At 47.3% G+C, this 16,243-nt stretch overlaps 1 protein-coding gene across 5 annotated transcripts in view; it reads left to right on the forward strand.

Annotated features, from left to right (window-relative positions):
• The first annotated feature begins 1,234 nt into the window (after positions 1 to 1,234).
• Positions 1,235 to 16,243, forward strand: part of ARMC9 (armadillo repeat containing 9) — a 178,011-nt gene continuing 163,002 nt past the window's right edge. For 4 of the 5 annotated variants that reach the window (XM_030803148.1, XM_030803149.1, XM_030803152.1 and 1 more), the window contains exons 1-3: positions 1,235 to 1,352; positions 8,986 to 9,077; positions 10,907 to 11,032. In XM_030803148.1, the coding sequence (XP_030659008.1) occupies positions 9,027 to 9,077; positions 10,907 to 11,032 (177 nt within the window). In that variant the 5' untranslated portion in view covers positions 1,235 to 1,352; positions 8,986 to 9,026. The remainder of the gene's footprint in view (positions 1,353 to 8,985; positions 9,078 to 10,906; positions 11,033 to 16,243) is intronic. The other variant, XM_030803151.1, reaches the window with a different exon arrangement.

Raw genomic sequence — 16,243 nt, forward strand, 5'->3', positions numbered from 1 at the left:
CTCCTGACCTCAGGTGATCCACCTGCCTTGGCCTCCCAAGTGCCGGGATTACAGGTGTGAGCCACCGCGCCGAGCCTGGTATGAGAATTAAATAAAACAATCTATTATGATTCACTTAGCACAATGCTGGGCACACATATAGGCTGCACGTTTTGCAAACAAAAATACAAAACAACATAACATCCTACAAGCACAATAAAATGAAGCAGTATTTGGGATTTATTTATACTAAAACATAATCTAAAATTCACATTTAACTGTGTGTTCTATATTTTGTCTGGCATCTCCTGGCATACAGTTGTGTTGACGATAAATATTATGGCCATGGATTGAAGATTTATTTTCAATCCATATTACCTGGACAGAAGGTAGGGCTCTATTTTGCTAAATACAGCTTTCTTTTTCTTTTGGAAGACAATCCACTGGCAGGGTTGGGGACTGGGGAGGTGGTGGCCACCGCCCATCTTAGGGCTTCTTCAAAGGCCAGCTGACCTACCTTCTCCGTGCCCCATTCCCTGTCTCTGGCCCTGGTAGTCTCCTCCTTCGTGGAAGCATGGAGGTGGAAACACTGAGGTGGCAATGGGAGACTCCCACGGAACCTCAACGCCTGGAGGGGAGGGATTTTCTATCCATGGCCACCTCCTCATCCTCCAGCACAAAGTTGGGCGACCAGCAAGTGCTCATTCAGTGCTGATGAACTTCAGTTCAAAAGCATCAGGTGCAAAGAGAGGGAAGACGTGTGCTCCTGATTTATTTTTAAAAGCCCACATTTTACATGGAAAACAAAAAGTTTCTCTGAAATCCCTGGAAACCGCTGCAGTGGGGGCGGGACCCTGGTGCCCGGAGCTTTAATGCACATCTTGGGCGTCACTTTTGGTTCTAAGGTGGCCCCAGGTCCCTCCTGTAAGATGGGAATAACCATGCCTGACTCTTTTCCCACGGACACCACACTGTCCTAGTTTGTGTTCTCTACGCGACCACGAGCTCCTTGAGGCAAGGGGTTGAGCCTGCTCCGGCTCCTCCCGAGAGCCGGCGCAGCGACTGGCGCAACTAAGGGGAAATGAACGAATGAATGAACGAACGAAAGTGGAGTGGTGGAGGGGACGGCAGCAGACGCGGACACCGAGTGCCTGAACCGCGGCCACTGATGGACTGTGGACCCTCACTTCCGCCGCCAGGAAGTTTCGGGGTCGTCCACCTTCCCTCCCAGGCTGCTCCGCGCCGGCGGCGCCCCGCCCGATTGGCTGCGCCGCCCCACGTGACGCCGGGGTGGCGGCGGCGGTTGCCCGGGTGACGGCTGCAGAGGTGGCGGCCGGGCTGGGTGAGCGCGAGTGTCCGCGGCCGAGCAGCAGGTAAGCGCGTCCCCGGATGCAGCCGGGCCACCCTCAGCCCGCCGTCCTGGTGCTGGGAGGAGCAGCGGTGGGGTTGGAGGGCCGAGGCTCTGCGGACCTCTTGTTCCGAGGAAAACCCCGACGCGCCCGCTCCGCCGCCGCGGGATGCTACCACTTCTCGCCTGTGGTCCAGGGATCTTTCTCCGGCCAGGGCCGAGGCGGCCGCCTGGACATCCCAAGAAAGGACAGGCCCAGCTGCTTCCCGCAAGTAGTCCCTGATCTTTGCTGCAGTGGGCCAAACTTGGAGGGGCTCCCCCAAGTCGTCCAGCTGGTGGTGGCGGCGCGAGCGGGTTACCCGGGGTTTAGATCCCCCTCATAATCTCCATCTGCTAGCCGCGTTCCTCAGGCACCCAGGTGAAGTCCAGACTTCACCTAATCTAAGGAAAAACTGGATGCGTGCTATGCAGATTCGGCTTCCATACAAATCCCATAATCCCACCCGTTTGTGGGCCCTAAATTTTATATAGGAATTCAAAAGCTGCCGCTGCAATCCCCAAATGTGACTGGAAAAGTTTTTCTTAGTTTCCGCATAAAAGAGAGCAGTGGTTCTCAAACTTGAGAGTGTGTAAAAGTCACCCAGGGAGCTTGTTTAAAAGGCAGATTTCTGGGCTTGGTGCCTGCCATGGTGTTCAGTAAGACCAGGGTGGAGGCAGGAATTTTCATTTGCACAAGAGTGCCAGCTGATTCTGATTTAGGTGGTCCAGACTTTGGGAAATACTGTGTAGTGGTTATTTTCAGCCGCTTAGTCACTTACTGTGGCTGTTGGGAGTGTGTCAGACTTCCTGGGCCTCAAATTGCCTCATCTGGAATGGGAAAATATAAACTCTATTCACCTCTCAGGTTTACTATGAAGGTTAAATGTAAAACATTTTGCACATTGCCTGGCATACCATATACCCTCAATAAATGATACCTCTTATGATATAAAAAGTTCAGAGAAAATTCTGTAATTTCTTTTTCTTTTCTTTTTTTTGAGACGGAGTCTTTCCCTGTCGCTCAGGCTGGAGTGGAGTGGCACAATCTCGGCTCACTGCAACCTCCACCTCCTGGGTTCAAGTGATTCTCTTGCCTCAGCCTCCCTGGTAGCTGGGATTACAGGTGCACACGCCACCACGCCCGGCTAATTTTTGTATTTTTAGTAGAGATGGGGTTTCACCATGTTGACCAGGCTGGTCTCGAACTCCTGACCTCAGGTGATCCGCCTGCCTCAGCCTCCCAAAGTGTTGGGATTACAGCTGTGAGCCACTACGCCCGGCCAATTCTGTAATTTCTAAGAATGTCAGAGTAGTAGGATACCCAGCAGCACTCACATTCAATGACAGTTGATCACGGCAGATAGTATTTAAACGGCTTACGGAGGACTACTCTAAGGAGGTGATGTTTATTGGGCACAGTGGTTAACCAGGTGAAGAGAGGAAAAAGTGTTCTAGGCGGAGAGAGTAGTATGCGCAAAGGCCTTGAGGTTGGAAGGAGCTCAAATTCTCAGAAACTCCCTTTTCCTGTTCCAGGGCCTTTAAAATGACATCCCCTCAGCCCGGGCTTCGTTTATTCATTATAGGCCTTGAGTACCTTTTTTGCTTACGAGGCACTCTGTTAGGTTCTGGGGATACGAAATTGAAATACAGCTCCCTGTCTTTGTACAGAACAGGGTTATAAGAAGTGCCAGGTGCAGTGGCTCATGCCTATAATCCCAACACTTTGGGTGGGCGAATCGCTTGAGGTCAGGGGTTCAAGACCAGCCTGGCCAACATGGTGAAACCCTGTCACTACTAAAATAATACAAAAATTAGGCCAGATGTGATGGCTCACACCTGTAATCCCAGCACTTTGGGAGGCTGAGGCGGGTGGATCACCTGAGGTCAGGAGTTCGAGACCAGCCTGGCCAACATGGTGAAACCCTGTCTCTACTAAAAATACAAAAATCAGCTGGGCGTTGGTGGCGGGCGCCTGTAATCCCATATACTCAGTAGGCTGAGGCAGGAGAATCACTTGAACCTGGGAGGCAGAGGTTGCAGTGAGCCAGACTGCGCCTTTGCACTCCAGCCTGGGTGACAAAAGTGAAACTCCATCTCAAAACAACAACAACAACAAAATTAGCTGGGCGTCATGGCTCATGCCTGTAACCCCAGCTACTTGGGAGGCTGAGGCGGGAGAATCACTTGAACCCAGGAGGTGGAGGTTGCAGTGAGCCGAGATCCCACCACTATACTCTAGCCTGGGCAACAGAGCTAAACTCCGTCTCAAAAAAAAAAAAAAAAAAAAAGCCTTGGTAGGGAAAGAAGGGAGGGGTTGTTCATGGAAGACTTCTTGAAGGAGGTTAAATCTGGCTTGGCTTAGAATCATGAGTCATGTTTGCCTGGGGGGCAGAGCATACATCAACCACAGGCTTAGGATCCTGGACGAGTTTGTTGTGTGGGGGAATGGCCAGGAGTTGGCTGTTGGCAGGGCCCAATGTGGGATTGGTGGAAGGGAGCAAGGAGAGGGATAAGGTAGGGGGAAGGTGGATGGATTTGAGGCATGGGTCCAGAAAAAGGCTGGAGAGGTGGGTGTCCTCCAGGAGCAGGTGCCTTTCTTCTCTCCCCTTTTGCATCTGGCAGGGCTGGTGTGGTGCATGGGGAGGTGTCCTCCCTGCTCCTCATTGCTGCTTCCAGATCACTGCCCACTCCTTCACAAACCCCAGCTCCTTTGAAGCACATGGCAGACGCTGTACCCCTTGCCAGCCCTGCCTGAGGTAGCCACTTCCCAGGGCAAGTCTTTCCAGTTCCCTTGGAGCCTCCAGTACCCGGCTGGCTGCCTATCCCTTCATCTCTTTTACTTCACTTTTGGGGGTTTCCACATCCTGGCCCCTCCAGTTTCTTCATCCTCCTTACTTGCAGGCATCTCTTTCCTCCATCCTCCTCATCCGCCCACTCTTGTGGTCGGGAGCTTTTTAGTACTAGTCACCTTCAAAGTCTTGCCTTCAGGCATCTGTCCCACTCTCTGCCCACTCCTTTCCATCTCTCATGCTCACTGGAATGTGCCTCCTTCAGCAGGTCTTGGACCCCACCGCTTCCTCACTGCCCTGCAGCTGCCTTATGTGTGTTCCCCCCTCCCATTCTTAACCTGATTAGTTCCAGTGTCCCATCATGGTTGTACTGTTTTCCCTCTCCTCTCTCTTCTAGAAGAACCTCTCACATTGGTTAACCTAACTCAGAGAGCTGAAAGTGCCTGGAGAAGAGCTGCAAAACTGTGCAGACTGATTCCATTTTAGATTCAAGTCCAGAGATCTTAAATGGACTCCAATACCAGCAACCCTGCCATGTTGCTGTAGTCACTTTGGTTCCTACCCTCCCTTCTCTTCAAACTGTCACCATGCTTCTTACTTGCAGCTGATGACCTTGTTTCTTTCTTTCTTTCTTTTTTTTTTTTTTTTTTTGATGGAGTCTCACTCTGTTGCCCAGGCTGGAGTGCAATGGCACGATCTCGGCTCATTGCAACCTCCGCTTCCTGGTTTCAAGTGATTCTCCTGCCTCAGCTTCCAGAGTAGCTGAGATTACAGGCACCTGCCACCACACCCGGCTAATTTTTGTATTTTTAGTAGAGACGGGGTTTCACCATGCTGGCCAGGCTGGTCTCGAACTCCCAACCTCAGGCGATCTGCCTGCCTTGGCCTCCCAAAGTGCTGGGATTACAGGCGTGAGCCACCGTGCCCAGCTGATCTTCTTTCTTGTTTCACTTTTTTTTTTTTTGAGACAGGGTCTTACTTTGTCACCTAGGCTGGAGTGCCATGGCATGATCCCGGCTCACTACAGCCTCGACTTTCCTGGTTCAAGTGATCCTCCTGTCTCAGCCTCCCCAGTAGCTGGGATTACAGGCATGCACCACCACACCCGGCTAATTTTTGTATTTCTGTAGAGATGAGGTTTCACCACGTTGCCCAGGCTGGTCTCGAACTCATGAGCTCAAGTGATCTGCCTGCCTTGGTGTCCGAAAGTGCTAGGATTACAGGTGTGAGTCACTGTACCCAGCCTGTTTCACTTCTAATCACTAAATCTGTGTCTTTGCTCAGCACCCATATTCTCTGCTATCCCTCTGAATGCCGTTCCTGCTTCTCCCTTAGACTCTAGGCTCATATATCTGTAAGAATTAAAGAAAGAGGAGAGAAACACGAAGGGTGACTCAACAGTCAACAAGTTTGTTTCCTGGGTAACTGCCAAACTTCCCCCTCTTACAGTGAGCCTCAGTATAACAGTGAGCCTTAATAAGGACATTCTCTTCAGGTGCTCTAAGGGAAGCTAAAAGCAGACTTGGGGGGTATGCCTACAGCTGCAGAAAGATGTATGGGAACAGACACACAACTCTCCCTCCCAGATAAGCACAACAAAGAGACACAGAAGCAGTCCAAGCCTCTGATAAACTCTCCTACCCTGAATCCTTAAAAACTCTTAGTCTGTAAGAGAGTGTGGCTCTGACCTAACTCGGTCGGAAGTCCCTCCCAGGTTTGAAATAAACCTGTTGACTGTCGAGCCACCCTTCGTGTTTCTCTCCTCTCTCCTCTTTCTTTAGTTCTTACGATACCCACTGACCATTTCGGAACCTCCACTGGAATGTCTAACAAGCAGCTCAGACTTACAGCCAAAACAGAGATCTTGATTTGACCTCAAAACAGTCCTTCCCCAGGTTTTTGTTGACTCAGCAAATCACATACTCTTTGGCCAGCTGTTCAGATCCCAGGGTTCTTCCTTCCCTTCTTCCCCTCATGTCCCACAGCTAACTGGTCTGCAGATTGTGCCTCTTCTGCCTTTTCCATCTGGACTCACAGCACGCATGGCCCCTCTTGCTTATCCAAATGATGCTCATGGCTGGCATGGCCTGAGCAGTACTCATCTCCCTCTTCCCACTCCCCTCCAGTCTTCTGTGCAGAGCAGGCAACATGCATATTAAAAAATGGACATCAGCAGCCGGGCATGGTGGCTCACCCCTGTAATCCCAGCACTTTGGGAGGCAGAGGAGGGAGGATTGAGCCCAGGAGTTCAAGACCAGCCTGGGCAATGGTGAAATCCTGTCTCTGAAAAAGCCAAGGCTGGGCGCGGTGGCTCATGCCTGTGATCCCAGCACTTTGGGAGGCCAAGGCAGGTGGATCACCCGAGGTCAGGAGTTCGAGACTAGCCTGGCCAACATGTTGAAACCCCGTCTCTACTAAAAATACAAAAATTAGCTAGGCATGGTGGCGGGTGCCTGTAATCCCAGCTACTCGGGAGGCTGAGGATGGAGAATTGCTGGAACTCCGGAGGCGGAGGTTGCAGTGAGCCGAGATTGTGCCATTCTACTCCAGCCCAGCCAACAACAGCAAGACTCTGTCTCAAAAACAAAAACAAACAAAAAAAAAACCTCACCAAAAACAAAACAAACGAAAAAACCAGAAAACAAATGACTTGGGGCATAGAGGCACACTCTGTAGGCCCAGCTACTCGGGAGGCTGAGGTGGGAGGATTGCTTGAGCCCAGGAGTTTGAGGCTGCAGTGAGCTATGATCACTGCACTCTAGCCTGGGCAACAGAGGGAAACTCTGTCTCAGGAAAAAAAAAAAAAAAAAAAGGACATCAGTGGTGTCAGTCCCCTCCTCCATACTCTCTCTGAGCCTCCTGTTACTCTCAGCCTAATGTCCAAGCCACCTGCCAGCTCTGCAAGGCCCACCTGACCTGGCCCCGGCCCCCCATTGCCTGCTGCTGTCTGCCTCACCTCTAGCTACATCCCAATACCCCAAGACTGCAGAGCTCTTCAGCCTGAGGCCTGTGCACTAGCAAAGCCCTCTTCCCCAGATCCAAGTGCTCCATCTTTGCTGAAATGTCACATTCTCAGTGAGGCCATCAACCACTCTATCTAAAATAACCCCATACCCGTCTCCTTCAGGTTCTGTCCCTTTCCTTGTGCTGTTTTCTTCACGTCTGGAATTAATTTCCACTCTGTCCATGTTTTTGAGCCTGTAGTGTGTGCCAGTCACTGGTCTAGGCACAGGGGAACCCCTGTCAGGTGCTGTTGAGAAAAATCAAGCAGCACAAAGGGTTGAGAAGTGATGGGCCGACCTCTTAGAAAGGGTGGTCAGGGCAGGACTCTCTGAGGAGGTGACAGTTAAGCAGAGACCTGAGACGTGAGTATCTGAAGGAAGGGCAGTGAGCCAGAGTTCACGAGGGCAGGCCTGTGCTTTGGGTGTTCAGTGGGTGTCCACAGGAACCACACAGTGGCCAGTGTGGCTCAAGTTTACAGAACCGATGGGAGTATGTCAGAGGCCAAGTTGTCTAGGGCTTTGGGAGTTGGGCCTAAGGAGTCTGGCCTTCATCTGGAGGGTGGTGGAACCACAGGAGGGTCCCAAGCAGGAGGTGAATAAGCAGGAGGGGAATGCTCACTTGTTAAAAGTGTAGAAATTGGATTGAAGTGGAGAGAAAGGAGATGGGGAGGCAGTGGCAGAAAAATGTAAGGTTACAGATTCAGAAGAGATCTGACTGAGTGTGGTGGCTCACGCCTATAATCCCAGCACTTTGGGAGGCCAAGGCGGGAGGATTGCATTACCCAGGAGTTTGGCAGCTTAGTAAGACCCTGTCTCCCTGTCTCTACTAAAAAAAAAAAAAAAAAAAAAAAAAATTACCTGGGTATGGTGGCATGCACCTATAGTTCTAGCCACTGGGGAGGCTGAAGAGGGAGGATTGCTTGAACCCAGGAGTTTTAGCTTGCAGTGAGCTATGATCGCACCATTGCACTCCATCCTGGGCAACGGAGTGAGATCCCATCTCAAAAAAAAAATTGGATGAGTTCTGATACATTCTGAATTTTATAGATGAAAAAAGGCTCTACATTTCAGTGAGTTGTCTCAGATCAGGTGCCAGTGAATGGCATGGTTAATATTAGAGCCCAGACCTTTTAATTCCCCTGGGGTTATGGGCAACTGGTTTGGGCTGAGCCTGGGGGTGTGGGTCATGGGGAATGGCTGCTTTGGGTACACCTTGAGGGCTGGTAGAAAGAGTAGGAAGAGTTTCTTTTGTCTTTAGCCGTTGTATTTCCTAGTGCCGCTGAACAAATGACCATAAACTAAGTGGTGTCAAGCAACAAAGATTTAATATCTTCCAGTTCTGGAGGTCAGAAGTCTGAAATGGCTCTCACTGAGCTGAAGTCAAGGTGTCTGCAGGGCTTGATCATTTCTGGATGCTCTGGGAGGATCTGTTCCTTGCCTTATGCAGTTTCTAGAGGCTACTGACCCTCCTTGGCTTATGCTACTTTACCCCCTTTAAAGCCTGCAGTGGCTGTTGAGTCTTTCTCATACCTCATCATGCTAACACTGACCCTCTTGCCTCCGTCTGCCCCCCTCCCTCTGCTGTGACTGCCTTGGGCCCACCTGGGTAATCCAGGATCATCCCCCAATTTAAAGGTCAGCTGATGAGCAACCTTAATTCCATCTGCACCTTAATTCCCCCTTGCCGTGTAACCTCACGTATTCACAGGTTCTGGGGATTGGGGCATGGATGTCTCTGGGGGCCATTATTCTGCTCACCACAACCACCTTTTTGTAGTTTCATAGGTAGCTGAAATGAAAGCTGTTGTCTTGTATTTTTGCCTTCTAGAGATTTTTGCTGTGAGAATTAATTACCAGTAACAGTTCAATATGGGGGACATTCTGGCTCATGAATCTGAATTACTTGGACTAGTGAAAGAGGTAGGTATATTATATAAAACAGAGGTCACAGAGAAACAGATCTTGAAAACTTGTGTTTTAAAATGCAACAAACTATTTAGTGCCTTGTAATGTTTCTTCTATTGTTATGTTGGAGCTATTTTTCTATTATATAATATTCCATGTATTTACATTTTGGTTTTATAACTAAACAAATCTTAAAGCCACTTAAAAAGTCCCTTGAAAGAAAATTATAGAAGCAATACATGTCCATGGTAAAAGTTTCAAGCACTACAGAAGTGTAAAAAGGAAATTTCCCTCCCAGACTTTTTTCTATGAATAGTAAAAATATATTCACATGCCTGTAGTTTGTTTTACAGAATGGGATGATACATTGTTCTGTAGCTTGCTTTTTATCTGCCAACAATAATATAGCATGAACATCTGCCTATGATCTGCCCTAGACATTTGAATGCCATAGAGTATTTCATTGAGTGGCTGCATCATAATTTTTTTAACTCATTATCTGGTAATGGCCTAGGTTTCCTACACTAAAAGCTTTGACAAGTAGGGCCCAGGCCTCAAACTTTCTGATGCTAAAGAAATGGTTGGCGCTTGCTGCTGCTTAACTGTGTGAGTAACCATCTGCAGGTTGCGAGAGCCACAGGCCTGGAGCGAGGATGAGGCACCCACCGTGCAAGTGCAGATTTGGAATTTGGTGGTGTGATGGCGAATACATTCTTTTTTAAAAAATTTACATTTAAAAATTTTTTTAGAGACAAGGTCTTGTTCTGCTGCCTAGGCTGGAGTGCAGTGGCATCATCATGGTTCACTGTATGTAGCCTTGAACTCCTGGGCTCAAGCAGTCTTCCTGCCTCAGCCTCCTGGGTAGCTGAGACTCCAGGCGTGCACCACCATGCTCAGCTAGGTTTTATTTTAATTTTTGTGGAGATAAGATCTCACTCTGTTGTCCAAGCTGGTCTTGAACTCTTGGCTTCAAGCAGTCCTCCTGCTTCAGCCTCCCAAAGTTCTGGGATTGCAAGCATGAGCCACTGCACCCTGCCTATGTAACACATTTTCTTTTAAAAATTTATTTATTTGAGATGGGGTCTCGCTTTGTTGCCCAGGCTGGTCTCAAAGTCTTAGGCTCAAGCGATCCTCCTACCTCAGCCTCCCAAAGTGTTGGGATTACAGGCATGAGCCATGTCACCTGGCCTATACCACTTTTTATTTTTTTTTTTTTTTTTTTTTTTGAGATAGAGTCTCACTCTGTCGAGTGCAGTGGCGCTATCTCTGCTCACTGCAACCTCCACCTCCCGGGTTCAAGCGATTCTCCTGCCTCAGCCTCCTGAGTAGCTGGGACTACAGGCACATGCCACCGTGCCCAGCTAATTTTTGTATTTTTAGTGGAGATGGGGTTTCACCATGTTGGACAGGCTGGTCTGGAATTCCTGACCTCGTGATCCACTCCCCTTGGCCTCCCAAAGTGCTGGGATTACAGGCGTGAGCCACCGCTCCTGGCTGGTAGTTCTATTTTTATTTTTTTGAGGAACCTCCATACAGTTTTCTGTAATGGCTATACCAATTTACAATCTCACCAACAGTGCACAAGTGTTTCCTTTTCTCCACATCCTTGCCAAGACTTTTTTTGTCTTTTTTGTAATAGCCATTCTGACAGGTGTGAGGTAATTATATCTCTGTGGTTTTGATTTGCATTTTTCTGATTGTTGGTGATGTTAAGCACCTTTTCATGTATCTGTTGGTCTTTTTAATGTCTTCTTTGGATAAATATCTATTCAGATCCTTTGGCTGTTTTTTAATTGGATTATTTGTTTGTTTTGCTGTTGAATTGAATTATTTATTTTTTATAGTATTTAGATTTTGCTGAATTTGAAGACACCTTGAAAACATTTTCAAAAGAATGCAAAATAAAAGGAAAACCATTGTGTAAAACAGTAGGTGGATCTTTCAGAGACTCCAAATCACTGACAATTCAGGTAACATTTTGCTTATTTTTCATCCCTGTAGATAATTCAGGATGCTCCCAACTTGTGGAAAATGCTGCTGTTGGATAGTGCTAGAATAGTTTTTGAGCACTTGCTCAGAGTTACTTTAGATGGCACAAGTGTTTATAGATGAACTAATAATGTCATTTTAAATCTCTGTACCCTTCCTAGGAAATGTGTGGCCATATAAGATCTTTCACAAACATTTCTTGGGAAGAAGGAAAAGAAGAAACCATGCAGTGTTTAGGAACTGAGACAATTGCAGCCTTCCCCCTAAGGAGTTTCAGGTTATTAATTCTAGGCACTGGCGATCCAGCAGCGTACAAACAAAATCCAGCCCCTGCCAGCACAGCATTTGCATTCTAGCTTGGGGAGGTTGGAGAGAACAGGGAGCAAGAATGAGACTGACAAGGCGGGTCTGTGAAAGGAAGTCTGAGCAGCTCTGTGAATACCAGTGGGCTGCAGGGGCACAGAGGTTATACAGACCTCAACTCTTAGGGTTAGAAAGGATCTTAAAAATCCTTGGCTGGGCATGGTGGCTGACTCCTGTAATCCCAGCACTTTGGTAGGCTGAGGCAGGAGGATCGCATAAGCCCAGGAGTTTAAGACCAGCCTGTGCAACACAGTAGGACCTTGTTTCTTTTTCTTTTTTTTTTTTTGAGATGGAGTCTCTCGCTCTGTCACCCAGGCTGGAGTGCAGTGGTACGATCTCGGCTCATCGCCACCTCCACCTCCGGGATTCAAGCGATTCTCCTGCCTCACCCTCCCTAGTAGCTGGGATTACAGGCACATGCTACTGCGTCTGGCTAATTTTTGCACTGTTAGTAGAGATGGGGTTTCACTACGTTGGCCAGGCTAGTCTCGAACTCCTGGCCTCAAGTGATCCACCCACCTTGGCCTCCCAAAAGTGCTGGGATTACAGATGTGAGCCACCACGCCCAGCCGGAACCTCGTTTCTATAAACAGTAAAAAATTGGCCAAGCATGGTGACATGCACCTGCAGTCCCAGCTACTTAGGTGGCTGAGGTAGGAGGATCACTTGAGCCCAGGAAACCGAGGCTGCGTTGAGCCATGATCATACTGCTGCACTCCAGCTGTAGTGACAGAGTGAGACCCTGTCTCCAAAAAAATTAAAAGTCATTATTTTAAGCATTATTTGATGTCTCAATCTCATTTGTAATATGCCAGGTAAGTAATCAGTTCACCTAGAATATTTCCATTGACAAGAGACTGTACCATTTCCTAAGACAGCATGTTTCACCTTTGGATGATTTTATTATTTATTTATTTATTTATTTATTTGAGACGGAGTTGTGCTCTGTTGCCCAGGCTGGAGTGCAGTGGCAGGATCTCGGCTTACTGGAACCTCCGCCTCCTGGGTCCAAGCGATTCTCCTGCCTCAGCCTCCCAAGTAGCTGGGATTACAGGCACACACCATCATGCCCAGCTAGTTTTAGTATTTTTAGTGGAGATAAGGTTTCACCAGGTTGGCCAGGCTGGTCTCAAACTCCTGACCTCCGCCTCAGCCTTCCAAAGTGCTGGGATTACAGATGTGAGCCACCACGCCTGGTCTATTTTATTTTTATAATTTAAAAAAAATTATGTGGAGATAGAGTCTTGCTGTATTTCCCAGGCTGAGGTTACAGGGGTGAGCCACCATGCCAGGCTGGTCTCAAACTCCCAATCTCAAGTGATCCTCCTGCCTCAACCTCCCAAAGCACTGGGATTATAGGCATGAGCCACTGCACCTGGCCTTATTATTTTAACAGATTTTTAAATTTTAACATACCTACTTCCAGAAAAAATTTGAGGCTTGGTTTGCAAGCCCCTTGAGTAGCTGGAGTTCAAGTGGCAGCTACTGCTGGTTTTCTCCTAGTCCTCGACTCCCCAGTGGCCTGGCATGGGTGCTGTTGAGAGAGGGGCACTTTTGAAGTGGCCCATGGAGCTCAAGGCAGGGCTGAACCCTCTGCCTGCTCCCCTTCAGGCCTCTGACCCCTGGATGCTGAGCTGCTGCCTTCCTGTCAACACAGACTCTTCTGTGGATGCTACAGCAGCCAGACCTCCCTGGCACCCCCCACACCTAAAGCGATATGGTCAGAACATAAAAGAATATAGTCATTATTAGAGGTGAAAACAGGTTCTTAGAGTGAAGCGTGTTCCTCAGGAAATGAGCTTCACTCCCCAGCACCTGGCTTCCCTGGTTCTTTCTGGATGAAGAAACCCTACAGGTTGGAAGTATGTGTGAGCATCTCTTAATTAAAGCTACCATTTGAGAGGAATATGGCAAATCCTCAATACCTAACTTGCAGAACAGTGAGACTCTTTTGTGAAGTTCACACATGACCAGATGATGTGATGATACAGGGTAAGGCCAACAGGCCCTGTGTCTTGAAGCTTCTTTGCATATCGGGTCCCTCCAGAGGTGGCTGCTGTACACTTTCCGCAACTGGTTTGTCATCGCATTTCAGCTCCAGCTGCATCTGAGAACACTTAAATGTCTCTTTAGGTCTTTTTAAAAAATTGTGATTAAAGATAACATAAAATGTATCATCTTAACCATTCTTATGTGTACAGTTCAGTAGTGTTAAATGTGTTCACATTGTTGTGAAACATCTCTAGAATTTTTCATTTTACAAACCTGAAACTCTGTCCCCATTTAATAATTCCGCCTTTATCCTCCCCCTAGGCCTTGGCAGCCACTATTCTTTCTGTCTATGAATTGGCTACTTTAGATATGTCATATAAATGGAATTATGCAGTATTCGTCTTTCTGTAATTGGCTTATTTCACTCAGCATAATGTCGCCAAAGTTCATTCATGTTGCAATGTATGGCAAGATTTCCTTTCCTTTTAAAGGCTGAATAATATTCTGTGACATATATTCACACACACACACACACACACACACACACACACACAGTTTGTTTGTCTATTCTTCTGTTGATGGACACTTGGGTCGCTTCCATCTCTTGGCTATTAAGAATAGTGCTGTTGGGGCTGAGTGTGGTGGCTCATGCCTGTAATCCCAGCACGTTGGGAGGCCGAGGTGGGCAGATCACCTGAGGTCAGGAGTTCAAGCCCAGCCTGGCCAACATGGTGAAACCCCGTCTCTACTAAAAAAAAAAAAAAAAAAAAAAAATACAAAAATTAGCGGGGCATAGTGGCAGGCACCTGTAATCCCAGCTACCTAGGAGGCTGAAGCAGGAGAATCACTTGAACCTGGGAGGCAGAGGTTGCAGTGAGCCGAGATCCCACCATTGCACTCCAGCCTGGGATACAAGAGTGAGACTTCGTCTCAAAAAAAAAAAAAAAAAAAAAAAATAGTGCTGCAGTGAACGTGGGTGTGCAAGTATCTCTTTAAGGCCTTGCTTTCTGTTCTTTTGGATGTATACCCAGAAGTATTGCTGGATCATATAGTAGTTCTATTTTTAATTTTTTGAGGAATTGCCAAGCTGTTTTACAAAGTGGTTATACCATTTTCCATTCCCACCAGCAGTACATAAGCGTTCCAGTTTCTCTACATCCTTGCCAATGCTTGTTATTTTCTGTGTGTGTTTTTAAAATGCTCGGCCATTTTTGAATGGGTTTTGAAGAATGAAGAAGAGTGGGGAAAAAATTTTGGAAAGAAAAATAAAAAAATATACCTAGAACTGAGGTTCAGCAAAATATGCTAATTGTTAGTGGAACTCAAAAAATAGTGAGTTTCCCCAAGCAGTTTTATGTGTATAGTTCAGTAGTGTTAAGTATGTTTACATTGTTGTGAGGTGTAAGAAGCATGTGTGTTTACAAGTTACTATTGATGGTGCACACATTTTCTCATCTTGTTGATTCTGCTTTGATCATGGTTTATAGAACATCACCACTATCTTGTGACTGTAAGTTATAATAGTGGATTCTTTTATGTGTGGGTATTATTTTAAGCTCAGGGATCATTTCCAGGTACAGAATATGATTCATGAGTTAGGAAGGATGATAGATGTGATTATAATGACATAGCAAAGGTTTGTGGTTTCAGGTCCACAAATACAGACCTTAGAACAAACTGTAGATGGGCCATTTGACTTGTGGACTCTGCCAAGCCACGTTGATAAAATACTGAGCCCTGGCCCCCACAGCAACTTCCCCCCTGGGAGGATCCCTTCACCTTTGTGGCAGTCATTAACAAGCATGCAGGTCTCTGGTCAGCTTCCCCAAATTCTTCCAAGAAGTGGCTGCATTCAGCTGCTTGTGCTTTGTTTTGGCAACCCTCACCCACAGGCGCTAACAGACTGTCCCTCACCTGTGTCCGGGAGGAACAGAAGAGCCAGCCTTGAGGAGGTAGATGCTCATTGTAGGGCTTATTTGAAAAATTCCGAGTTTACTTGAAATGTAACCGGCACCTTCCAGCATAAGGCAGTATTCAGAGACAGTTCTTGATCACATGACATAGTGAACATTTTTGTAATATTCAGATTTGAGGATTCCTTACCAATCAACATCTTTGACTTACGTGTAACCAAACAGTGTTACATTATTTGTTCTCTATACATTTCTATTTTATGTTAGAAAATTTGCTTATAAACAGATAAAACAAGTAATTTTAAAAAATGACAATTATGCAGGAAAATTATCTGTAAACGTTTTTTCTTTCTTTTTTTTTTTTTTTCTGAGACAGGGTCTCATTCTGTTGCTTGGGCTGAAATACAGTGGTGCAATCTTAGCTCAGTGTAGCCTCTACCTCCAGGGCTCCGATGGTCCTCCCACCTCAGCCTCCTGGGTAACTGGGACTACAGGCACATGTCACCACACCCAGCTAATTTTTGTATTTTTTGTAGAGACAGGGTTTCACCATGTTGTCCAGGCTCGTCTTGAACTCCTGGGCTCAAACGATCTGCCCACTTTGGCCTTCCAAAGTGCTGGGATTACAGGTGTGAGCTACCACGCCCGGCCGTGTAAACTCACTTTTTTGTTTTGTTTTTGAGATGGAGTCTCACTCTGTTGCCCAGGCTGGAGTACAGTGGTGCAATCTCGGCTCACTCCAACCTCCGCCTCCCGGGTTCAAGCAATTCTCCTGCCTCAGCCTCCAGAGTAGCTGGGATTATAGGCATGCACCACCATGCCTGGCTAATTTTTATATTTTTAGTAGAGAAAGGGTTTCACCATGTTGGTCAGGCTGGTCTCAAACTCCTGACCTTGTGATCCACCTGCCTTGGCCTCCCAAAG

This window comes from Nomascus leucogenys, chromosome 22a, assembly GCF_006542625.1.
Source record: "Nomascus leucogenys isolate Asia chromosome 22a, Asia_NLE_v1, whole genome shotgun sequence".
Classification (NCBI taxonomy): Eukaryota; Metazoa; Chordata; class Mammalia; order Primates; family Hylobatidae; genus Nomascus; species Nomascus leucogenys.